Here is a 27,316-nt window from a genome sequence, read left to right as displayed (position 1 = left end):
TATGCCACTGAGCTAAATCCCCAGCCCCTGCATTTTTAAGATGAAAATTTCTCTTGCAGTTTAACAGTTCTTCCATGACCTATAGAATGGTACTGTTTTATCTAGTTCCTTATTTGTTAAGAATAGCAGTTCTCTTTACATACACAGTAAACATACACTGCGTGTGTGTACTAATGTATGTATATACATATACAGGCAGTTAAATATGTGCAAGGTGTATGTGTTTGTAATTTATAAAAATCATTATGTTCTTGACAGTTTCGTAGACAACAGCAGCTTCCTAAGTCAAAGTGTTATTTCAAAGTCTGTAGGCTTTTTATGTTTAGAAAGGCCTCATCTATTCTAATACTCATACTATGTCATCTAGAGTTTTTCTGATTTTTTTTCTCCTTAATGTTTTTATTATCCATTTAAATCTATGAAAATTTCCAATTTTAAGGACTAAAATTTTTCTAAAAAACATTTTTAAATTTCCAAATTGTCTTTTTTTTTTTAAGTCTTTGCCTTTGGTTTGTGGTGTTTTTTTTTTAATCATTTAACAATTTATGTGGTTTGACTGTTCTGAAGATTCTACCAAATCCTTTATTAGTAAGACTTAGCTTTGTCTTTAAAAGAATACTCTTAGGTATTCTTCAGTTGGTTGAAGTAATTATAAACCCAGGAAAACATTAGATAATAGTGGAGGTCTTTGTGTTTTGTTTCTCATACCAATGTTATATATGGCTTTTTGCTTTGTTGAAATAAGGTAATTTTATGCTAGGTTAGTACATTTTTAAGTGTTGTTTTATTTCAAATTACAAACTGGAAGAACATAAGTCAACTACTGAGATTATCAATATATTTTAATTGGATTAATTTTATGAAATTTCATAAAATTGTATTAATTTTATTAATTTTATGAAATAATTTTGGAACAATCTTTAATTGCATAGACTCTAAACCTTCTGGATGATATTTCAATATACCATTGATGTATATTTGGTGTATAATGCATGTTCTTTGCATCTGTGAGGATCTGTTCCCAGGTATCTATACCTCAGATACCAAAACCCATTGATGTTCAAGTCCTCCACATAAAACAGCACAGCATTTCTCTAAAGCCACACACATCCTCCCACATACTTTAAGTCACCTCTAAATTACTCATTATACTGAGCACAATGTAAATGCTATGTAAATCGTCATTATGGTACATTATTTAGAACATAATGATGACACACCTGTTTATATATGTGTAGTACAGATGCACCCCTCACAGCCCAGCTACATTTTGATCAATGGTTGAACCCACAAATAGATAATCCATGAATGCATAGCGTCAACTGCATTAGTTTAAGGACTTTTGTGTGACCATTCATTGATGAAATCAGCCTTTAGTGTTTTTTTCCATACTGTCTTTGTAGGCACTGATATCAGGATTGTACATAGTACATACAACATCACTTCAAATTTTTGTATATTGTGGAAATTTTACTTTTTGGCATTCTCTTTACATAATTTATTAGTACTATTTAATAGATTTGAAGCTTCTTTTGAAAGTAATTATTTTTAATTTTAATTTTTTAAATTCACTGGAATTTTAAATTCTTTTTTCATTATAAATGCAAATTTTCTTTGAAAAATGAACTGTTTTTCAAAGATTTCAGATTATTGTAGAGAGGTAGATATGTATCCTGGTAATAATTTTTAAACTAATTGCTTTACAAATAATTATATTTTGCTTTCTGATTTGGAAAAACAGTTTTCATAAATGAGTGACTGACTGTCAAATGAAATGACCACACAACTTTTAAAATGTAACTATTTGTTTTAGCTCTTTTTCCTTTGTTGTCTTAACTAAAGTTTTGTAAATTCCATAGATCTAATTTTTGAACCAAATTTTCTTTTTCTATTTCTTTTTTTCTTGTTTTGCTTATTGTTTCCATATTTTTGCTATAAAGTTTTCTCCTATATTGTCACTCTAATCTTTATTATGTTCTCTTTTCTGGGGTTCTGGGGTGTGTGTGTGTGTGTGTGTGTGTGTGTGTGTGTGTGTCTGTCTGTCTGTACTAGCTCTCTAGCAAAGCTTTTGTTGTATCCTACAAGTTTTGGTTTATCCTATCTTCATTTTTCATTTTCCTCAAACTGTTTTCTCATTTCTTTTATTCTCTTCTTTGATCCATCATATACTTAGAAGTACATTATATTTACTTTTCATGTATTTGTAAATCTTCCAGTTTTCTATCTATTATTCACTTTTGTCTTTCTTTCATTGTAGTTGGAGAATATATTTTGTATTATTTCAAGCTTTCTAAATGGATTGAGATGTGTTTTGTGATTGAAGATAGGGACATAGTGTGGGCTGTCCTGGGGAATGCCCCATGCTGGCATTGGGTTATTTTCTATATATGTCTGTTAAGTCTGGTTGATTCACAGAGTTGTTTAAATCTTTTCATCACGTTATATTCCTTTTAAGATGCTTATGCTTTATTAAAATTGGCATATTAAAGCTTCCAACTATTATTGTAAAACTGTTGGTCAGGCATGGGGGTGCACACCTATTACCTAACACACGGGAGGCTGAAGCAGGAGGATTGTCATGAGTTCAAGGCCATCCTGGGCTAAATACTGAACTCGAGATAGCCCAAACTACATAGTGAAAAAAAAAAAGATCTATCTATGTCTTCACATTTATCAGTATTTGTTTTATATTTTCTAGGACTGTTGTTTTGCATGTTGTATGTTTATAATGGTTATGTGTCCTGAATAAACTGAAGCTTTTGTCAACATATTACATTCTTCTAACATGTTACTGCAAAAGATTTAACTAAAAGACAATGTTGTTTCATATCAATGCAGATATTCTAGCTCTTTCTTGGTTAATATTTACATGGACTATACTTTTTCATCCTTTCTCTTTCAATCTATAGTTCCCTTGGGTCCAAAGTAAGTCTCTTATAAACATCATTCAGGTTGATTATGAGGTTTTGTTCTCATCTATTCTATTAATAAATGCCTTTATGTTAGACAGTTTAATCCAATGATTGCAATAAAGAAATCACTGATATGAAAGGACTTCTACCATTTTTTCTGGTTTGTTTCCCTATAACTTGAAACTATGGCATTCATTTCCATGATTACTACTTCTTTGTTTAATTGGTTTATCACAGGGATATTACTGCTTGGGTCTTAAATGTCTCCCATATAATAAAGGCTTTGAGCCCTCCTGTGGCATTTAGGGCAGATGACAGAATCTTCAAATCTTTAGAAAGTGGGACTTTTTGGAAGGAAGTTAAGTCACTGGGGGATGTTCTGAAGGGCATGTTGGGGCCTTGCTCTGTCTCTCTGTATCTGTCTTTCTGTCTATCTCTCCCTGCCTGTCTCCCTCTCTTCCTCCATCCCTCCCGCCCTTGTCTTCCTGGCCACCATGAAGGCAGTAGCTCTGTTCTGTTATCTGCTCCCATCCATGATGCTCTCTGCCTCACCACAGGCCTCAAAACAATGAAGTCCACTGACCATAAACTAAATATTGTAAAACACATGTCAAAATAAACCTTTCCTCCTTTAAGTCAATTTTAGTAATGGAAAGCTGACTAAATCAATTGCGTGACTAATACAAGTGTTCATTTTTCTTTCTTCCTCATTTCCTTTTACATATACATTTTAGTTTTTTCTTAGTGCTTCCTATGAGATTGTAATTAACTCCCAAAATTTATAACAGGTTGATTTACATTAACATTAATTTATCTTCAAAAGCTTATAAACACCCTAAATAGCTCCATTCTTCCCTTCTTGTCTTTTTGTCAAAAATTAATGCATGTTATTGTGTGCCCAGTGACACAGATACATAATTACTTTTATACTATAATACTTTTAAGAAATAGAATCAGAGTTACAAAATCAGAGTCAGTAATACTGGCTCTTGTGGTTTTGTAATTGCACCACTTATTGCTTTATTTCTTTATTTGAGTAAGACTTACTGCACAGACTCTTTTTATATCACTCCTAAAAATTCTCTTTAACATTCTCCACAGGACAGTTGCGCTGATCACAAATTCCTTTAGCTTTGATTTATTCAGAAATAATTTAATTTCTCCTACATTTCTGAAGCATAGTTTTATCAAATCAGCAATTATCTAAATTGATAATTTTTATTTATTTCTCTCCTCTCAGTCCTTTAAATTTAAAACTTGAAGCTTTTTATGTGATCTGGCACAAGCCTTTTATCCAACTGTCATTGAGAACTCCCTATTTCATTAAGCCTTAGCCATACTGACTCTGTGTTTCTTTTCTTTTTTATTTTAAAGAGGATAAAACAGAATAAAACCAATCAAAACAAACCAGTGTAAGAGACACAGAACTTCAAAACATTATGAAATCAACAACAGTTACCACAGTGCCTTTTGATGTCTTCAAAATAGGGGCAGATAACTTCAACATAGTAAAAATCAAACAGAAGAGAATAGAATAGAAACAATAAAAACAAAACAATGAATGCAATAAAGGATTTCAAAACAAGCCAATAGCAAATCCAAAATTACTACCATAATATATCTTGCTATCTTTGAAATAGCTGCTCCTGCCATCAGATTTAACATAATCAAACAAAACAAAAGAGAAAACGCAACAAAACAATGGAAACTATACAGAACTTCAAAACAAGACTATAGGGAACCAGCAATGGCTACCACTCTCTGAAACAGATCCCCCCCAGATGCCACACTGCATACTGCTATCCTCTGAATCCAGGATCAGAGCATTGGTCCTAGAACTGTGTTGTTAGTGAAACACCAAAGCACCCCAGGCATCCAATTGCATTTCACCCTGATAGCAACCATCACAGCCTGTGTTTCTCCATATAAGCCAGTCCCTCATGCAGGGTAGGGGTGGGGGATGATTGGTGCCTTTTTTGCCAGCCCTTGCTCAGGAAGGGCTGAGGTCTTGCTGTTCCCAGGCCGGCGGGGGCCTACACATGGCACTGTTCCCAGACTGGGCTTGCTTCCCGGTGCGGCCTTCCTCTCTCCCCGCAGTCCACGAATGGCACTCACTCACAGGGAGAAGCTTGGATCTGGCTGTTGTTCCGTCTGATGGTGGCCCGCACATGGTGCTGACTCTGTGTTTCTTGAACATGGCTAACTTTCTTCTAGCCATGGGCTTGGCACTTGCTGCTTGGTGCCTGCTCTTTTGCATAACTGCACTTTTTCTTGTCTTAAAGTTCATTTCAAAAGTCCCAAAGAGTTCTGTTCACTGAATCCCTTAATTCATCAAAAAGTATGTAACTTATTTTTCCAAAGCATTTTTTCATGTCTATAATTTCCATGATTCATTTAATTATTTCTGTATTATCTACCCATCTTTCCACTTTCTCCCAAGTAAGGAGAGACCTTGTTCTATCATGCTCACCATAGAATTCCAGTACTTGGTGCCCTGCACATCATGTCCATGATAAGCATAACTGAATGAATGATTCTAATAAACACCACATTCTCCATACAGTATTACCATATAGAAAGAGCTTAATGACATGAATAAAAGGGGACGAGCAAACTCCTACCACACTCAGAAAATATAGGCTATGGGACAGCTGTTATGTTCTCCTGGATTCCAAAGTCTCGTGGCTTGGTTAATTTTAACCTTTAATGCTGCAAATTTGTTTGATGCAGTCATTCTGATGCCACTGGGGTGATAAGAAACTTGACACAATACTCAGTTCCTGGTTATAGTCACTCTAACATTGAACGTATACCATGAAGTGAGTGCACAAACATGGATCAATGACCTTTGCTATACTTGTGGACCAAACCAAATATGACAACTGGCTTGCAGTAATCCTTTGTTTATTTTGGGTTTTTCCATTTTTTTTATAAAGTAGATGACTTGGATGCCATTTCTTGCATTGAAATGGCATCTGTGCAATTTAGAATACTATCCGTGCTTTTCCTACCGGCTATCCTGATTTTGACTCCAAGGAACTCTTCTCACACTCTGTGTGCCTCAACTGGCCTTTTATATCGCCTACTCCACTCTTGTAAATGATAAACTTTTTACATTTAACTCAAAACACATCACTTGGAGAAGTGAAAGACACCTAGTTTGCAACATGCTGAGAAAATGCCAACTCAAGAAAAACAACCAGAAAGTAAGAAAATACTGCCCATAAATTGGTCAAGATAAAAAAGTATAGTATTTAGATAATACTATAATTATTTTCTCCTTATCTGAATATGCTGTCCTACCTTTAGATCATCATTGTCTACATAATATACTCAAGGAAACTGTATTAGCTTAATTTTTGCTAAATTTTCACTGAACAACTTCACATAAATATAACATTCATCTTTAATATGCCTGAACAAGAAATGAGAAACTTTTTTCTGCATTTATTGTAATTTTTTATAATGTTCAGCACATGATTCAAAAATTTCTCTGCCAATTCATATATGATAATGTCTTTTTGAAATTTTTTCACATGACCACACAGTACATCATGGTTATATTTTCCATTATAGCCTGGGTTTAGGAAACTGAGCGTAAAAACTGATGCTTAATCTTAGCAGGGATAGCAAACTTTAAATTTAAAATAATACTAATTCTCACTTTCACACTCATGGGTTTTTAAAAGTCAGCTATGAAAACTACTTATGATTAAATACAAAAAAATTTTTAATAAAAAGCATATTCATTGCAAAGATCCTTTTCTTCTTAAAAGCTTTATGAGTGCATTTTTCACTTCCTTGTTCCTCAGACTGTATATCAAGGGATTCAGCATGGGAATCACAGTAGTATAAAACACTGAGGATACTTTCTCCTGGATGACTGAACTCCTGGAAGCAGGTTTGAGATACATAGACATCAAAGACCCATAAAATATAATAACAGCCATTAGGTGGGAGCTGCAAGTGCTAAATGCTTTGGATCTTCCCTCTTTAGAATGGATGCAGAGGATGTTGGTGAGAATAAAGGCGTATGAAACTATTATGGTCAGGCTGGTGGCTACCATGTTAAATCCACCAATGCTAAAAATCAAAAGCTCATCAATGTAAGTTCTGGAACAGGAGAGTTTAATTAGAGGAACAATGTCACAGAAATAATGTTTAATGACATTTGGCCCACAGAAAGACAACCTCAGTGTACAACCTGCATGAATCACAGCATCAACGAGGCCTATGGAGAAGACAACAGCCACCAGCACAAAACAAACCTGCGGGGACATGATGACATGGTAGAGCAGGGGGCTGCAGATGGCCACATAGCGATCATAGGCCATGGCTGCAAGCAAGTAGCATTCAGAAATAACAAAAATACAGAAAAAAAACAGTTGAGTCATGCATCCAGAATAGGAGACAGATTTATCCCTGCTTAAAAACCCTATCAGCATTTTGGGGGTAATGACAGAAGAATAGCAGAAATCTAAAAATGACAGACTACTGAGAAAATAGTACATGGGGGTGTGAAGTTGAGAATTCAGTGTAATTATTGTGATCATGCCAAGATTTCCCACGATGGTTACTATATAGATCCCTAAGAAGAGGTAGAAAAGGGGCAGCTGAAACTCTGGCTGTTCAGTTAATCCCAAAAGAAGAAACACAGTCACTGTGGAATGATTTCCTATACCCATCCTTCTCTGAGAAATCTGTGGAGAGAGAAACAGTTAAGATAGGCAGAACTCCTTCGCTTCTCCATTTCCCCAGAGACCAAATGCGGTGTGGTCTAAAAATGCTGACTGCTGTGAAAACCAAAAAATTAGCACTTTGACAAAATAGAGTCAATAAGCATCTACCTACAATCCATTTTATGAAGCATAAATATACTTTCCCATCTTCCCTTGTGCCCCTTGTGCCTCAAATTCTTTTAGCAAAGGAAGAAGTCTTTCAAACCATGCTTAGGGACAACAGTAATCCTGAAGATAGTGGGGAATTTCTTCCAAAGAAAATCAGCAAAAGATGTACATAATGAAGAGGCTGGGAGCCAAGATACTTGCCAGTGACATATCTGTTTCTAGGATTTTCTATAGAGAAAATGTCGGTTGCAAAGGTCAATTATGATTCTGTACACAAAATTTCTAATGTTATTTAGCAGAATATCAACTCCAGGAAGATGTTAACAATTGTTACCTAAATCCAAGTAGCCAAGGATAATTTGAGGCATGCTGAATTATGCACAGCTAAACAGGGTTTCTTAATGTCTTAGTCTATAAAACATATATTCTTCAAACTTACTTGACGATAGGTACTGCATACTTCTTTTTAAAATGTATCTTTGCACCAGTGTGAACCAGAATATATTTTATAAAAGTCTTTTCATTTGAGTGACTACTCCATTTTTAATCTCACCATAAATAGATTTTGAGATGGAAAGTTTATTCTTCTCACACTCAAGCGAAAATTTATAATGGCAGAAAATTTGACCTCCTAAAACTGTTTGAATCTTCTGAGTGTCTGGTCACCCTCTGGACTAAGCTCTCTTCTCTCAAGGTCACTGAGTTCAACATAAGGCACTAATGTTGCCACTTTTGGCAAAGCTAAAAACTAAGCATTTGTGTTTCACTTCAGGGCTTCTCCAAAGCTCTTCTGGTCTATACATACACCTCTCCTCAGCAGGGTGAATATGGCATCAGCTTGGAAGTACCCACACCAAGGTCACGCATGGTCTCCTCTCTGAGAAATCTGATCACTTTTTATTTGGTGATGAGCTATTCCAAGGCCTCTCTGGACACTCACATTTTCCCAAATATCATGTAGAATCCTACTCAGACATCTGAACCAGAATTCTCTCCAGTTGTCCAGGATGTGCCTCTCCCTGGCTTTTAGGATGTTCTCTCCTTGCTTCCAACTGGTTATTGTGGTGTTAGGAAACACCTCTTCACCTCTCAGATCCCTCTCTCATTCTCGTTCTCTGTCTCTCTCTGTCTCTGTCTTTCTCTGTCTCTCTCTGTCTCTCTATCTCTCTGTCTCTCTTTCTCCCTACACACACACACACATTTCATGACACTCAGTAGTTATTCTCTGGGCAGGCTTCCAAATTTTGCAGAACACATACCTTGAATATCTGCTTTTCTTCTCTCCTCTTAAGAAATAGAGATAGGAAATCACAGCCAACAAAGAGCCTCAGTTGCTGTTGGCCAGTTACTGAAATACCTTGGGAGTCTTCCTTTCATAAACTCTCAGCAATTGGCTTGCACCTGTGTAGCTACAGAGATTACACAGAAAGAAGTATCAAAGAAATATTTGCAAAAACCCATATACTCCATTTTTTGCCTTTAATCTCATAGATGTTTTCAAGTATGACCTTAATCCATCCTAAGTGTCAAAAACACATTGACCACTCTCATTCTGCCACACTGCCACTAATTTTCATGGGCCTAGAACCAGAGTAAAATTTCTTTCACTTTGCCTAAGTTCTTATTTGATTCAAGTGTCCGGCATTCTTCAGCCCCTAGTCAAGCCAATGGATTTTTCTTTCTTTCATTTTCTGCTTCTCAAACAATTCTGTGCTTTAGGGCTTTACTACTAATGTGCTCCACTGATCAGCTGCCTCAGCATCTAGTGAAACTTGGGGTCCCAACCTTCACTTTCTGAGTTGGAAATCTTCATTTTTACAAGATTCACATGATCTGTGCACACATAGCCGTCTGAGAAACACTGTTTTATTCTCTCCTAAAGCTGAAATCATCTTTCTCCTTTCTTGTCTCTCTCGTTCTATCCTCTTCCTTCTCCTCCTCCTCCTCCTCCTCCTTCTTCTTCTTTGTTTCAGGAGGCATTACTTGATCATCCAAAGACCATCTCTGAAAATATCTCAAGGAAAGCCTTCTAGGAAGAGGGACAGAAATTGTAGCTTTATAGTTCAGTATTTTACCGCCTATAAATAAATTCAAAGATTCCATGGTATGTACTGAATGCATCAAATATTTTATTACAATAAACTGCATCATGTTTTTGTGTTTATAGGAAGCAACATGATACAAATATGTCTCAGTTCACATAAAATTGAGCAATGATAACCAGGACCTACTTCGTTTAACCAGTTACTAAAGTACATAGCAGTACTCTAGGTATAAAATTTTGTTAGGGATGTAAATCTGACCACCTCCAAAGTAACCTACTACAGTGACTCAGACTTAATCTAGGTTTCATGTTCTTTTAGCAACTTAAAAGTATAATATGGTATGTTAAATAAACCATATTACATATTATCAAAACTATGACTATTGAAAGTATTTTAATGAAGGTAGTTTAGATGAATGTTGCCAAACAAAAAAATTGCAGCCATGTGAGATACTTGAAATATCTTAGAAGCTCTTTATTTACTTATTTATTTATTGATTGATTGATTTCAGTTTTTGAGACAGAGTCTTGCCATGCAGTTCAGACTGGCCTTGAACTCTATATAGCCCAGGGTGACCTTGGACTCACAGCAATCCTCCTGCCTCAACCTCAAGTGCTAGAATTACAGGCATGTGCCACAATGTCCAACATAGAAGCTGAATTTTTCACAAAACCAAAATCAAACAAAAGAAATCAATTTTAGCATTTCTGTTTAACTCTATTGTGACATTACCACTTCAACATGTAATCCATATAAAAATTTCATTAAAATTTAATTTTCCTTTTTTCCTAAGCAGGACAAATCATAAAATCCACAGTGCATTTTTGCACATATAACACACCTCAAATCAAACTAGTCACATTAGACAAACTCAAGTCAAGCTCAGGAAAAATGCTGAGAAGGAAAGAGGAGTGGAGGTTTAAACCTTGGCAGTATTTTTGCAAGCCCTAAGGGCTATCGTTGAAAAAGGTTTGATCTCCTTAAGCACTGAGGGCAGTAACCACAAGGCAGATGAGGATGATGGAAGTGAATCCGAAGAGGTGTATTTGGAACCTGTGCCCACAATGGCACCTTGAACCTCCTGAAAACCAAGTTTGGGCTGAGTTTGAGTGAGATTTCTCAAGAATGCAAGATTCCTTCCCTTCAGCATATTTAAAGTTTTGTGCATTTAACCATAAATGGTACTGGTCTATGTGGGATAGTACATATTTCATTTACTTTGTTTTGGTTAAATTGGCTTCTGTTTCTAGTTAACAAATGTCCTCAAAATCCATACCAGTGCCATTGTCTTCACACAAACATAGAGAAGAAAAACCAAGCTCTTCTTCGACCACAGTATTAATCTAACGATGGAACGTTTGCTCCTTTACAGTTCTGAGACATTTCTGGGGATGTAAATAACCCCATATTCTCTGCCTGAACACAGTACGTTCCCAGTAACTCTCCCACTGCCTGTGTCGTTCTTCTGTGCCTTTCCCATTCAGCGTTCTAAGCCTGTGGCAGTAAAAGAGAAACTTCGTGCTATGTAACAATCAAGTCACTGAATCTCCTAGTTGTTAAAATCACCTACATTATATTGCAATAATAGAAAGAAAAAAGTCTCTATAAATTGTTTTTTAAAAAATTTTAGTGTGTTTTTGGGGTGTCTCTTTTTGGATGGTTATACTATTAGAACACTATTTATAGAATCTGAATGTAATTTGCATGATAAACTTCTCAGAGCATTAACCGTCAGAGTAGATTTTGCAATTTTTGCATATTTTCAGGAGCTTGTATACAAATTTTGTAAAAATTACATGAACGCTTAGATATGGTAAAATTCTCTCAGTGTGTTCAAGCAAAAGAAATGTGTCGTACTGAATAAAATTCAGAAGAAAATTTATGTAGCTGACATAAATGAGAAGCCAATTTAAGAGCTTTGCAAAGCCAGGTTCCCTTTGAAAATTCATGGAGGATTTTTGGCCTGTAATACTGCAATCAGAGAGTAAATACTTGAATATATATGATCATAGCTAAGAGGGAAAAAAACTAGTCACATTTCAATTCTTCAGTTTCCACTTACAGTGCTTATGGTAGCGGGCAGCATAGGTCAAGAATGTGATAATTTTCTCTATGACTACAGAGTTAGCAGAAAGAGCACCAATCCCTGGGTCATAAGCTTCACTTTCAACTCCAGCTTTAAGACTCACACTGTGACATTTGGACTCACTACACTCTGTGAGGTTCATGATTTAATATGCAAAAAATAAATTCTTTGGAGAAATATTTGTATGACTGAAATGAAATAAGTATAAGCAGACTATCATCAGAAGGTCTACATGAATATACTCAGAGTACATTTTTTTTGGGGGGGGGAAGGTACCGTATGCTTGCCAGGCAGGCACTTATGCTGCTGAGCTAAATCCCTGGCCCTAAAGTACATTTTAAAAGCTGGGGACTTCACAATTGATTCACAGATTAGACATCAGGACACATAGGTCAGGTGAGCAGTCAACACAGAACCAAGTCTAAGGTGATGCCTATGGTCTCTTCCCTGCATTCCTGTTACTCAGTGGGCTACACTCTAGATCTCTCAGGGCAATCCAAAGCAGATTTTAGAATGTATTTTAATACACATACGATATGAATATCATAACTCTGAAACCTCACCTTCTTCCTCCTGAAGACTGAGTTATCTCCTTTCTTCTAACCTCACCACTTTAAAAGCAAATCTGGATAATTACATCTTCTTGTTTAAATGTCTAAACAACTGCAGCTAAAAAGCTGTGATATTTATGCTTAGTTTAAGTATTTTATGTTTATAAATATAAAGATCAGTAATTCCCAGAGTTTCTTATCTCTTGAGGCTTAACAACTTGTGACTTTGTAAGAACTGTCCCTGAGCTGACCTATCATTTGGGAATCTTCCATAGGTTAGGCACGCTGCTCCAAGGGTGTCTTCAGATCTTGCTGATCAGTATAGCTGGGCTAGGGACCAACAAATGCCTTGACTGGACTTATTGGTGGATATAAGAAACATCATGAACAGCAGAAATCTACAAGAGATGAGTGTTTAAAGTATAAGTTTACTACAGTAAAAGATATATTGTTATCATCATTATTCCCCCCTCAAAATACTCTCCTTGCTTCAAATATACTTACTCCATTGCTGTGGCATGTCACAGGCAAAAATCACAGGTTGTTAAGCCCTGTTTTGTGAGTTTTTACAAGGAATGACAAATTTAAACATTCACCAAATTTTCAGAGCACACCTCCCCTGTGCTCATGATACTTTAAAACTCAGCTATGGAGCAGATCACTACTGTTTGTAATAATAAAGACAATCTTCATGGAAGGATACAAAAGTGGGGAGGATTCACAAGCTGAAAAGATACTCAAAATGTAGATAAGGACACAAGCAAGTGAACTAAGAAGCAAGGGATATGCGAAAGGCTGTGGGGACATCTGAAGTATTTCTTGAGTAAAGGCAGCTGAGTTAGTGCCCCCAGTGTCTAGTAACTCTGCAAGGAAAGAAACTGCAGCAGGGACAAGTGAGTGCAGCAGTCCAGTTCCCAGGGATGGCTTTCTAGGACATCTGACAAAATATTCCTGGTTTCATTTGGATCAGCCATTTGTTATGTCCTTGAAACCTCCAAATTTTCTGGGTGGATTCTATCTTTAAGGAAAACTGTGACACTATTTCAGATTATATCATAATCAATTCTGAAGTGTCCACTATGTTAAAACCAAAATATTTGGAGGTGGAGCAAAAGGTAAATAAAAGATGGTCATTACATTATTCATATTGTGTAGGTATTCAGACACAGTCTCAAATCTATTTTTTTTTTTTAGCAAAAATGCCTTTGGTACTGTTCATATAGCCTTCATTATCTTCTCTCCCTTTGAGCTGACCTCCACCATAGCACTTCTCACCATAAATACATATACGAATTGGAGTTCCCTACTGTGTGGGCACTTGTTAAAATTAGGACAACTGCCCATTCATCTTGCGTTTCGAAGACCTAGCTTATAGTTCAATGTATTTTTTTCTGTGTCATAATCATTCCCATCATGCATCCATTTCAATATGAATATTTTGTTCTTGCCTGTTTAGAAAATAATGATCTGAAAAAACGAATGAAAATGGGTTCATAGGGATGAATTTTTATTTAATTGAAAAAGCACAAAAAAAGAACAATTCTTAACTAGAATAAATCAATCATGAATGGTGGAGTTTATGATGCAAGAAAAGTATATATATATATATATGACACAAATTTCTTAGTTATCACTAAAATCAAGTACTACAGCTAATAATCTATCCTACATCTATTTTTTCTAGCAGCTTATGTCAGACATTAACTAAAACTAAGTTTTTTTATCACAGGAGCTTGGAGAAATCATGGCATTTGCTCAAGACCAGGCAAGAAGCAAATTAGGAATGCATCATATCAGACCTCATGTAACCCAGAAGGCAAGCAGGAAGGAAAACATCTGAGGAAATTTTAGGGTCTTGCTAGGTGACTTAGTGCACATCAAGGAGATTTGAAAATGAAACATGGATTTGGAGCAAAGCCTGTACCCAATAACAAAGCTAGTATATTTGACTAGGGAAATGCCTGCTAATATTATCACTGACCTCTCAAGGTAACACATCAGTTGCAAAAGTTTGCATAGATATTGAGGTAATTCATGAAGAGAAGCCCCAGAGGCCAAAGACTCCAAGGCCTTGGAACTTCTGGATTAATGGATTCCTTCTGTTCCACGTCAAAGAATCCGAATATTGAATAATAGTCACGAGAGGACCAAGAACACTTCCAAAGACCAGGTGCCACAATTTGTCCAGTAACTTGAAGTGCCAGCCTACTGGTGCTATTAAGAGTTCCTTAAATGTTAACATTAGTAGAATGTTAGAATGGAAACAGAATGGCAGATCTCAAAAAATGAAAACTAGAACTACCATGTCATCTAGAAGTACCACTACTGGATATGTATCAAAAAAAAAAAATCCCTGTGGTGAACAGATATTTGCACTCCCCTATTTATTCCAAAGCTATTCACAATTGGCTATGAAATCAACCAGTGTCTACCAACGCAGAATGGATAAAAATGTGATACATATATACAATCAAATGACATTCATCCATTGAAAAAGAATGAGATCTTGTCATCTGTAGTAACATATAAGGTAAATAGATTGCCATACTAAGTGAAATAAGCCAGACACAAAGAGACAAGTATCCTATAACCTTACTAATATGTGGAATACTTTTTAAAAGTTAATTTCATAGAAGGTAAGAGTAGAATGGGTCATCAAACCCTGGGGGGAGTAAAATGATCAGTGTGTACTAAGTTACAATTAGAAGCAAGAAGTTCTAGTGCGTTTTTAGCAGAAAGATTACAGACAACAATACCGTACTGCACATTTTAAAAAGCTATAGAATCCTGAGCTTAATGACACATGCCAGTAACCCCAGCACCTGGAAGACTGAGACAGGAGGATTGCTTCTTGCTGCTAATTCCAAGGCCAGCCTGAGATACTGAGTGAGTACAAGGCCTGCCTGAACAATATAGTGACATGCTATCTCACAAAACAAGCAAACAATGGCAGCAACAAGAAAAGTGAAAGGCAGAAATTTCCAAAGTTTTACCATAAAGAAATGATAAATGTTTGGCTAGATAGGCATGCTATTTAAAATAAATTTAATTAATAAAATTGAAAACACAATAAAAACAAAATTTGGAAACAGATGTCAGTACACTAACAAATTATCAAGGGCACCCGGTAAAACTGGTTCTGCACCCTTTCCCCCAGTTTTGATTCTGAATCTGGAGTCAAAAAAGAAATCTTTGGTTTCAACAAGCATTTCAGAGACTTACAGTCAAGAAATTCTGTAGTATTGGCAAAATGCCATTAACCAGTCCTGCATATCAGGGAAACCTATCCTAAAGACCTTTTCCCCCACCTCAGGAAGATCCCTAGAGAATAAAATAATAGGGAAGCCAAGTGGCATAAAGAACCCATCTGAATGGACAATAGGTACATGTTTGCCCCTAAATACCACAAACATGGCCTTTGCCAAGGCCCCTTAGAGGCCTTGGCCTCTCATTTCCGTGTAAGTGCCCTCAGGTTTCATTTTGACTGTTTGTGCCCTTCCCTTCAGGATGCTGTCAGGGATAACTGCTTCAACTACAGGAAATACGATACAGTGCCCTTGCAATAAATGTTCCTCCAGCAGGAATCAGACTACCAGGGTTCCTATAGTCAGGAATGTTGGCATGGAGCCTCTCCCTGCCAAGACAAAGAATATTTCTGATGTTGTCAAAGGAGGCAGAAACCACCCTTTCGCTTGGTTTGGGGTTGAGGTTGAGGCTGGGGTTGGGTTGGGGTTGGGGTTGGGGTTTGGGTTTGGGTTTGCAAAGGAAAAGTGACTCAGAACCTTGCACTTGCCAAGCAGGCACTGTGCCACTGAGCTATATCCCCAGCCTATCCTTTCCTTTTAAAGTGAAAGAAAACAGTACCGCATACGGGTTCTAGAATGATACAATTAAAAACCCATCCACAAAATTCCAGCCCTGGGCTACACAGGCTCAGAAGTTCACTATCAGGTTTTCCTATTCTTGAAAATATTGTTTGGGTCACGGAGGCACCTAATCATGTTGCTAATTGACATAGCACTGAATTACATTAATAATGATTCCACTTTTCTTATAGTCTCCAGAGATTTAGTTATTTTTAAAAAGTTTTAATTGACTCAAATGGGACTATGCACAATTATTTTGAAATGAATCTACAATATTATAGTGTCTACTTTCCAGGAGAAATATAGGCACAGTCCTTGTATGCACAGTCCCAAATGAATTTCAGGGTATTTTTTTAAAACTGGATATAATTTTTATCTAAAAATAATGCACATACTTACAAAAGCAAATGTCCCAACCATACAAACTGCTTTATATACTGTGTGTGTATGTATACATACATAACAAATAGATATAGATACAGATATAAATACACACACACACACACACACACACACAACCTATTTAAACTTCCTTGTCTTGGTCAGGGGTTTAGCTCAGCGGCACAAGCGCCTGCTTGGAAAGTACAAGGTTGAGAGTTCAATCCCCATTACCAAAAAATAAAAAGAAAAAGAAAAAAATTCAAACTTGCCTTGTCTTTCCACCTCTTTATTTGAATAAAAAGAAGTATATGTTCCTCATTCAGATTTTTGATGTTGCAATAATTACCGGGAGGAACACAGAAGGAATACCCCGTAATTATATGAGGTGTTTCATGTAAGATACACCAAAGGTCATCAACATTAATATAAAAATCAGTATATCTTCACCAACATATTGCTTTCCCTTTTCTTGATAGGGTCCTTATATCAACTTTCCAGTAGGAAAAAAAAAAAGGTGTATAGTGTTTTATATACTTTCAACTCCCCATGCTCAACAAAAAATTGGTATGTATCTCGTGGCTTTATAAGATCCATGAGAATAATCTCTCTTATTTCTGGGGCTTTTACTTGCTTAGGCTAGAAACAATCTCCAAGGAGTATATATCTCAATTTACCACTAATCCACTTTTTCTTTCAATGTTATTCAGACAGATCCTTTTCCTATTATGTTTTGTTGACTTTTCCCACATTTCTTTTGCCTTCCTTTTAGCTGCTACTTTTTCTGGGGATGGTATTCCACCAATCACAAATCCTCCTCATGGTGTTTCTTAATAATGTATTTGCTTCCCCCACCAGTATTCCAAAGGTTTAGGATGTATTCTCTTGGTCCTGTGAACACCTTGTGTGTTGGAGGGTAATACTAAACTTTCCTGAACCTTGAGACTCAATCAGAATTATTGTTCCCAGACATTAAATAATGCTTGAGCCCAGAAGGTTCACTTTCATCCAAAACTGAAGTTTAGACTCTCTAGAATCCAAATTAGACTCTGCTGGTATCTTGTATGTATTTTCACTGGTCTAAGACTTTAAGGGAATAATCTGTGTTAGCATAATATCATCTCAATCTTTGCAGTGTTCTGCTCTTCTGCAATAATCAGGATATTTTTTCTTTCTTTTTTTTTATTTAAGAGGAAAAAGAGAAAAACACAAAACAAAACAAAGCAGTGTAAGGTTACACATAATACAGAACTACAAAAAAAAACATAACAGTAAGAAATCACCTGTTAATAGATTATATATTATCATCTTGGAAACAGTTGCTCAAATCACAGTATCAAAGAATACAAAGTAGACATTCAAACAGAGAGACTGCAAACAGCTGTGTTCAATGATCCAAAACATTAATATAGTCAGCTATTTAACACCCCTAAACACACTTGCTGTTATATCCGTTAGAGCTCTTTTTTTTTTCTCCCTCTCTTTTTTACAACAAAATTTACACATTTTGGATTTTATTACTCCTTAGTTCTTATTACTTTTTGGGGGGGGGAGAATAAAGTCAAATATGGCAAAACAAAGCTGTCAGTCAAAACCAAGGATAGACATAGCACATGATGTAGAACAGAGTACAAGGTTATTAACAATGGTTATCAACGTTGTCTCTTGTTTCCTTAAAAAGAATTGTCTATCTCATTAGATATTATAAAGTTGGACAAAACAGTAGAGAACAAGACCAATAAAACTTAGGCATTGTAAACATTACAGGACTTCCAAAGGAGACAATAGTCAAACCAGAATGGGCATCTTTGTGAATCTTATTGCCTTCAAAGTAGTTGCCTATACCCTCAGACTTGATACTATCGCACAGAATGGAACAGAGTCTAATCAGTCAAAACAAGATCGTGGGGGTATTACAGGACTTCAAAACAAGTTAATAGGAAATCAAAAAGAGTTACTATTATATATCCTAATTTTTTTAATTTTTCCCTTAATTAAAATAAACATAAGAAATAACTAAATAATTTTTTTAAAGAATAGTAGTTACCATAGAGTCTGTCTTTTTCCTTGAAATATTTCCATATCAAGAAGCCCAGAATAAAGCCTTTCTAATTAATAAGTGAAAATTTTATAAGGCTTCAAGGCCACATAATGGGGAATCATGATTACCACATATTTTTATATATTTGAATCATTACTTACATTAGGGAGACTATTCGGTATTCATACATGCGAGATTGATTTATTTCACTTATGACTATGGTCTCAAGCTGCGCCCATTTATTGATAAATATCTAAATGTGATCCTTCTTTATAGCTGAATAATACTCCATTGTATAGAAATACCACAACTTTTTTATCCATTCCTCAGTTGATGGACACTTGGGTTGTTTCCAAGATCTGGCGATTACAAATTGTGCTGCTACAAACATAGGTGCACATATATCACTGTGGTATGATGCTTTCAGTTCTTCTGGGAATATGCCTAGAATTGGAATAGCTGGAATAAATGGGATTTCCAATCCCAACTTTTTGAGAAATCTCCAGACAGACCTCCACAAAGGCTGTACCAGTCTACACTCCCACCAACAGTGCAGGAGAGTTCCTTTTTCCCCACAGCCTCTCCAGCATTTGTCGTTGTTGGTTTTCTTGATCCTGGCCATTCTTTCAGGAGTGAGATGGTATCTCATTGTGGTTTTAATTTGCATTTCTCTAATGACCAATGATGATGAGCATTTTTTCATGTATTTATTCGCCATTTGCATTTCTTCATCTGAGAATTGCATATTCATCTCAGATGCCCATTTTTGGATTGGATTTTTGAATTTTGGAGGTCTGAGTTTTTTTAATTCTTTATATGTTTTAGACAAGAGTCCCTTGTCTGAGAGAGAGTTCACTAAAATCTTTTCCCAGTTTGTGGGTTTTCTTTTCACTATGCTGGAGATTTCTTTTGACATGCAGAAACTTTTTAATAAGAAGTGGTCCCAGTTATTGATTCTGGGAAGTATTTCCCGTGCGGTTTGAGTCCTGTTCATGAATTCTCTACCTACTCCTATGTCTCCAAGGTTTCTACCCAATTTGTCTTCCAATAGATTTAGTGTTTCTGTTTTAATATTCAGATCTTTGACCCATTTAGATTTTAATTTAGTACATGGTGATAGACATGGGTCTAGCTTTAGTTTTCGGCAAATGGAGAGCCAGTTTTTCCAGCACCATTTATTAAAGAGACTGTTGTTCTTCTGTGTTTGTAGTTGTGGTTGTATCTTCTAATCTATTCCATTGATCTTCAGCTCTGTTTTGATTCCAATACCATGTTGATTTTACTACTGTTGCTTTGTAGTATAATTTCAAGTCAGGGATTGTGATGCCTCCTGCTTTGTCTTTGCTGCTTAGAATTGCCTTTGCGATTCTAGGTCTCTTCTGGTTCCAGATGAAATTTAGGAGTGATTTCTCTAGATCTATAAGGTATGTTGATGGTATTTCTATTGGGATTGCATTGAATCTGTATAAGAGTTTTGGGAGAATGGCCATCTTCACAATGTTTGTTCTTCCTATCCATGAGCAAGGGATGTCTTTCCATTTTCTGAGATCATCTTCAATTTCCTTTTTCAGTGTATTATAGTTTTCACTGTATAAGTCTTTCACTTCTTTCATAAGAGTAATTCCTAAATATTTCATTTTTTTTGCTTGTTAATGTGAATAGTCCAGTTTCTCTTATTTCCCTGTGATTTTGTTGTTTGTGTATAGAAATGCTATTGATTTCTGAGTATTGATTTTGTATCCAGCCACATTACTGAATTTATTTATTGTATCTAAGAGTCTTTCAATGGAGCTTAGGGGGTCTTCTATGTAGAGTATCATGTCATCTGCAAACAATGACAACTTAACTTCTTCTTTTCCTATCTTTACCCCTTTTATTTCTCTTTCTTGCCTAATTGCTCTGGCTAGTACTTCCAGTACTATATTAAATAGGAGTGGTGATAAAGGACATCCTTGTCTTGTGCCTGATTTTAAAGTAAAGGCTTTCAATTTTTGGCCATTTAGTATGATGCTGGCTGTTGGTTTGTCATAAATGGCCTTTATTATATTGAGGTAAAGACCATCTATTCCAATTTTCTGTAGAGTTTTTATCATGAATAAATGTTGGACCTTATCGAAGGCTTTTTCTGCATCTATAGAAATGATCATGTCATTCTTATTTTTGGCTTTATTGATATGGTGGATTACATTTATTGATTTGCGTATGTTGAACCATCCTTGCATTCCTGGGATGAATCCCACTTGGTCATGGTGTATAATCTTCTTGATGATTTGCTGGATCCTATTTGCCAATATTTTATTGAGGATTTTTGCATCTATGTTCATTAGGGAGATCGGTCTATAGTTCTCTTTTTTAGTTGGGTCTTTCTCAGGTTTTGGTACTAGAGTAATATTTGCTTCCAGGAATGACTTAGGAAGGATTGCTTCCCTTTCAATTTCATTGAATAGTTTGAGGAGTGTCGGCATTAGGTCTTCTTTATATTTCTTGTAGAATTCTGCAGTGAATCCATCTGGGCCTGGGCTCTTCTTGGTGGGTAAGGACTTAATTACATTTTCAATTTCAGTAACAGAGATTGGGTTATTCAACAGTTTTACATCCTCTTGATCTAGCTTTGGCACTTCATATGCTTCTAAGAATCTGTCTATTTCTTCTGTGTTATCAAACTTTTGAGAGTAGAGGTTTTCGAAATAGGTGTTGATGATCTTCTGTATTTCTATTGGGTCTGTAGTGATTTCTCCTTTTTCATTTCTTATTGCATGAATTTGAGCTTTTTCTTCCCTTTTTTTAATAAGGTTGGCTAGGGGCTTATCGATTTTATTTATTCTTTCAAAGAACCAACTCTTTGATTTGTTGATTCTTTGGATTGTTTTCTTAGTCTCTATTGCATTGATTTCTGCTCTGATTTTTATAATTTCCTCTCTTCTTTTGGCTTTGGGCTTGACTTGCTCTTCTTTTTCTAGCTGTTTGAGGTGTAGCATCAAGTTATTTATTTGTATTCGTTCTGTTTTCCTGATGTGGGAACTCAGTGCAATAAATTTTCCTCTCAGGACGGCTTTCATTGCATCCCACAGATTCCGGTAAGTTGTATCTGCATTTTCATTTTCTTTTAGGTATTGTTTGATTTCTTCTTTAATTTCTTCTGTGACCCACTGATTACTCAAGAGTGTGTTATTCAGTTTCCATGTGTTTGTGGGATTTTTGCAGTATCTTTTATCATTAATTTCTAATTTCAGAGCGATATGATCCGATAACATGCAAGGGATGATTTCAGCTCTTTTGCACTTGTTTAAATACGTTCTGTGAGCTAATAGATGGTCTATTTTAGAAAATGATCCATGTACTGCTGAGAACAATGTGTATTCTGATGTTGTTGGGTGGAACATTCTGTATATGTCTATCAAACCCATTTGTTCACAGGTATGATTCAGTTCTGTTATTTCTTTGCTCATTTTCTGTCTGGTTGATCTGTCCCTTGGTGTCAATGGCGTATTAAGGTCTCCTGTTACAATTGTGTTACTGATAATTTGAGTTTTCATTTCTGTTAATAATTGTTTTATATAACTGGGTGCTCTGGAGTTTGGTGCGTATATATTTAAGATAGTTATCTCTTCCTCTTGGAGTTTTCCCCTTACGAGTATGTAGTGACCTTCTTTATCCTTTATGGTCATTGTTGGTTTAAAGTTCACGTTGTCTGCAAACAGAATGGCTACTCCTGCCTTTTTTTGGATTCCTGCTGCATGAAGAATTGTTTTCCATCCTTTGACTTTCAGTCTGTGAGTATCCTTCTGGGTTAGATGGGTTTCCTGTAAAAAGCATATGGTTGGATTTTGTTTCTTGATCCATTCTGCTAGTCTGTTTCTTTTGGTTGGTGCATTGAGACCATTTACATTAATGGTTATTACTGTGAAATGTTGGTTAATTGTAGGAATCTTATCTCTCTGCTGTTGCATCTTTATCTTTCTGCTCTGTTTAATTATTTGTTTTGCTTAGTGGTTTTTTCCTTTGTGTATCTAAACTGTCTTTCAATATTTTTTGCAGGGTTGGTTTGGTGTTAATGAAGTTCTTCAGCTGTTCTTTGTCATGGAAGTATCGTATTTCACCATCTATTTTAAATGATAGTTTTGCAGGATATATGTCTAGGTTGGAAATCATTGTGCTTTAGGGTCTGGAATACTTCACTCCATGCTCTTCTTGACTTTATTGTTTGTGCTCAGAAGTCTGCTGTGATTCTGATAGGTTTTCCTTTATAAGTGATCTGTCTTTTCTCTCTGACAGCTTTTAATAATCTATTCTTGTGTTTGATTTCTGGGATGGTGATTATTATATGTCTGGGTGTAGTTTTATTTTGGTTATGACTATTTGGAGTTCTATATGCTTCACTGATCCTGATGTCAGTTTCTGATCTCATGCTTGGGAAATTTTCAGCTATTACTTCTCTAAATATCCTCTTGATATCCTTTATGTTGTCTCCTTCTTTTTCATTAATCCCTATCATTCTTATGTTATTCTTTGCATCGTCTTGCAGTTGTTGAATTGTTGTTTCCTGATTCCTTGTTATTTTTAAAAGGTCTTTCCTTTCCTGTTCACTAGCTGCGATCCTGTCTTCAAGGTCTGAAATTCTATCTTCACTTTCATTAAGGCGGTTTTTACAGCTTTCAGTGGAGTTTTTTATTTCCTGTATATCTCTGTGCATCTGCATAATGTATTCTGTTTGTTTCTTATATTGCTCGTCTAGGGATTCTATCTTTTTGTTTAGTTCCTCCAATTTTTTATCTGTGTTTTCTTTAGATATATTTAGAATCACTTTCATTTCTTTTATCATTTCTTCTTTTATCTGGGATATTATTTTGAGTTTGAATTTCTTTAAAGCTTCCTGGAGTTGCTTGTCAACTTCAGTAGCTATTGTGTCTGATATATGAGGTGGATGGGATATATTTTCTTCTAAATACATTCCTCCTAGGGTTTCCTGAGATGGGCTGGAGGTTTGAGGTTGTAATTTGGTCTTTCGTTTTGTCATTTTCCTATATTTCTGTTTCAAGTGTTATTTGAAAGCTTCCTCAGGATCTGTTGAAAATCCCCTTCTATGTTTTCAGCTACTGAGACTCTGGCACCACGCTACCCCAAGCCATTGGGCCTTCAGAACCAATGGCCCTCCTCTGCTTGTTCAGAACTCCGCAGTTCCAGACAAGCTGGGCCTCAGGGACACTGTGCGCCCACCTGCCCCTTGGAAGATCCACAGCTCTTCAATCGCAGCTGGGTTAGGGTACTCACCACAGGCCACAGTGCCTCAGGAGCCTGTGATCCCTCCCTGCTTGCAGAGATATCCACAGTCCTCCAGACAAAGGAAGGGGCTTCTGCAGGCACTCCAGATCCGCCCAGCTCCTCCTCTGCACGCCGATGGCTAGGCGCAGCTGGGCTCGGGGGATAGTGTAGGCCCGCCCACCCGTCGGGAGCTCAGCAGACCTCCAAGTGTAGCCGGGATGGTGAGGCGGCTGTAGTGGCCTCTAACCCACTGCTCCACTTCACTGCACCCAGAAGCCTGGGGGGTCCGGAACAGTCTGAGATTTGGGCAGACTGTGCTGGGCACTCACCACAGGCCGAGGTGCCTCAGGAACCTGCGATCCCTCCCTGCTTGCAGAAATATTCAGTCCTCCAGACCAGGATATTTTTTCTTAATCAAGTCTGTCTTGCCAATTTCTAACGGCTCATTTTGGAAAAAACCAGAAACTTCATCATGGTCAATAAAACCTCCAGAGCTCACTCTTGAGCTGCCTTGAGTAGATGTCTTCTACCTTTTTAATGCAAGTTTTTCTTTCACAATATTGTTAGATGACTGGTCTGTTTTCTCTGCAATTGTTATACACTGATACATAATTTCTTTTTCTGGAGTAATTTCATTTTATTCTTCTCAGGCAGTTGGCTAATGTCAACAGATCCAGGAAGTCTAAGAAGATGAGGCGCTGTGTAAATGGAATATAATGTGTTCAAGGGGATCTACTCTGAACAGCCACTGTATTTGTGCTCTTTACTTTGAAAGATTTCAGTTAACAACAGAAATGTTATTTCTTGGAGCTGAAGATCAATGGTGTTGGTTACAGTATAGTTATTTTAGAACTTCTCAGCTAAGTTGGAAATGACATTGCTATTTGAACAGGTGAGTATATGCTGTATTCTTTGAAACTTAATTGTGCATTATTACCACTATTGCCATTTATGACACGTCTGTTATCTTCCTACTTCACACTCACTGATTTAGTGCATAGTCAGACCTATTTGCTCACTTTGCAAACAGGTCTTATTCTGGTTTTTGGACCAGTTCTGAGACTTTGGAAAATCTGTAACTCACAGAACACACTGTTCTAAGCTATACCAGTCCTGGAGGGCTTATGAAGTTTGAGAAATAATGCATGTGTTCCTTCCAGTAATAAGATAGTATGACTAAGAGGTCTGAGAAATCTGGATGAAATTTTAATACAATGATTTCTTTTTTCAATGACCAGAATGTAATTGGTACAACTTCAGAATATATTTGGTAGGGTTAGTAAAGATAGTTTCCTGGGGCTGAAGATATAGCTCACAAGTAGAGTCACTGCTGAGGATTTTGATACTCAACATAATAAAAAATAAGTTTGTTTTAAGATAATCCTCTAATTCTGTTTTGTAAAACTGATTTAAAGTTATCAATATTTAGAGGTTTTGGTAGATAACTAATTATGATATCCTTTCCACCTCTTTTTAGGCTGGGTTCTTAAAAGAATGGAATCTTCCAGCTTTTTGATCCTTCATTCTTTTATTTCCTTTCACAGCATAAAATGTATTGCAATCACATCTCAGCCTTTTTGCTAAGATTAAGTATAAAATGTATTGCAAAGCAGTTGAGGGTTACAAATGACCTATCAAAGTTTTCTACTACATTTCCTTTATTTTATTTTGAAGGTAATAAAACAGAACAGTAAAATGAAACAAAACAGTAATAGGACAGTAGGAAATCCACAATCATTGCTATATTGCATTGTGTTATCCTCTATATAATTGCCTCAGGCTTGTAAAATCAATCACCCAACACATATGTCAGGTTGCTTTCCTACTTCAATAATCTCAGCCTGTGACACGTCCAGTTGCTTGGGGGGGAGGGGACAAAGACAGCTTCTCCCCAGCCAACAGAGCTGCTGCTGTAACCCAGGGAAGCTGCAAACTTCCTTGTTGCTTCTCCCCATCAAGCTGGGCCTCTGCCAACACGCAGAGGGTGGAAGCTACATGGCTTCTTTTGGGTTTCTCCTGCCTAGCAAGGCTGCCGCCCCTGGTTTTCTTTTTTTACTGGATTCCTGAATTACCTCTCTCCATGGGCTTCAAGTCTCAGTTCAGATCCTTCCTGTATTCAAGGGACCCATTTTCCTCCTATTTCTCTTATGTTGCTATATTCCAGGGTCTGGACACCACAACTTAGAGATCCTGTAATCCTTTTTCTGCTGCTCACCACTCTGCCATTTTCCCAGAAGTGACACATCATTTCTTAATGAATGGCTATAAACAGGACTTTCTCTGAATGTACCACCCACCAATCAGATGAATGCTTGGAAATTCTGTGACTTCTTGCAATGGTCAAAAATCATTTGTTCAGGTGCAAGTTTTTTCCTCTGAGACTCACTGTAGAAATGCTTCTTTCTAGATTCTTTCTTTTTTGGTTCTACATTTCATTTTCCTATTTTCCACAGGAAGTATCTCCTTTTTTTGGCATTGTGATCATTCCTCATCTTCTCACAATCTTTTAATGGTTTGATCTGCATTTCTTGGTACTTGTCTTGGGCAATATCTGACATATATGTTCAGTCGTCAGACTGTCCTGTTTCAGGCTATTCTTCAACTACATTGGTCTTAATTTTTTTTTGTTCTTGCTTTGCTTTCTTCCTTTTGTGTCTAGCTGGTCTTTCAGCTTTCTCAGAATACGTTTTTATAGGCATGTGATTATTTTCCAATTAATCTACCAAAATACAACTTGTACTTGGTTTTTGTTCAGAAGGGCTCAGATTTCTCTTCTGTCACTCATCAGAGTCACAGGTGATACACTCTGATATTCTCTTTCCTTCTTACTTTGAAGAGCTGCAGCACTCTCAGCAGAGGATACTGCATGATCGTTCAGTCTACCCTTTTTTGGTATTGTAATCCAAGACTTATGGGCCAAACTTCTGACTTATCGATCATAAATTCATCTTCTAACAACTTTGTATCATTTGGAGGAGATAAATGAGATGGAGCCATTGCTGTATACCTAACCATGGGCCTGCATTCACCTTTTCTCTTTACAGTTTCTAAAAACAATGCTGAAAAATTTTTTTAGGTTGTGACTGAATTTCATATTGTGTATCTTATACTCTTTTTGGCAATGTTTCTGATAGTCTCTTCTTTTCCTAATATTTTTTCTTCTACTTGTGCCTTGCTAGTTTCTCTCTGTATTTTTTTCAGCATATCTTTATCTTCAAAATGTAATCTTTTTCTATTTTAAGAGAAATCTCTGTTCTTGGAGACAGCATATCACTGAATTTACAGAAGTGTGATTTCTCTCTTTTGGGCCAATGAAATAGCATTTTGC

The 27,316-nt window shown here is 36.5% G+C and overlaps 1 protein-coding gene and 1 pseudogene across 1 annotated transcript; both read right to left on the bottom strand.

The window, feature by feature from the left end:
• Positions 1-6,658: 6,658 nt before the first annotated feature.
• Positions 6,659-7,597, bottom strand: LOC100736224 (olfactory receptor 8D4). The gene has a single exon (XM_003472750.4). It carries the CDS (start codon positions 7,595-7,597, stop codon positions 6,659-6,661), a length of 939 nt encoding a protein of 312 aa, XP_003472798.2.
• A 5,120-nt stretch (positions 7,598-12,717) lies between these two features.
• LOC134477750 (centromere protein C-like) lies at positions 12,718-26,856 on the bottom strand (annotated as a pseudogene).
• Between the last annotated feature and the right edge of the window lie 460 nt (positions 26,857-27,316).

Source organism: Cavia porcellus, unplaced genomic scaffold (assembly GCF_034190915.1).
Source record: "Cavia porcellus strain 051 isolate PalLab524CR breed Dunkin Hartley unplaced genomic scaffold, mCavPor4.1 scaffold_9, whole genome shotgun sequence".
Classification (NCBI taxonomy): Eukaryota; Metazoa; Chordata; class Mammalia; order Rodentia; family Caviidae; genus Cavia; species Cavia porcellus.
The sequence above is the reverse complement of the archived record's forward strand: the minus strand, read 5'-3'. Positions and strand labels throughout refer to the sequence as shown.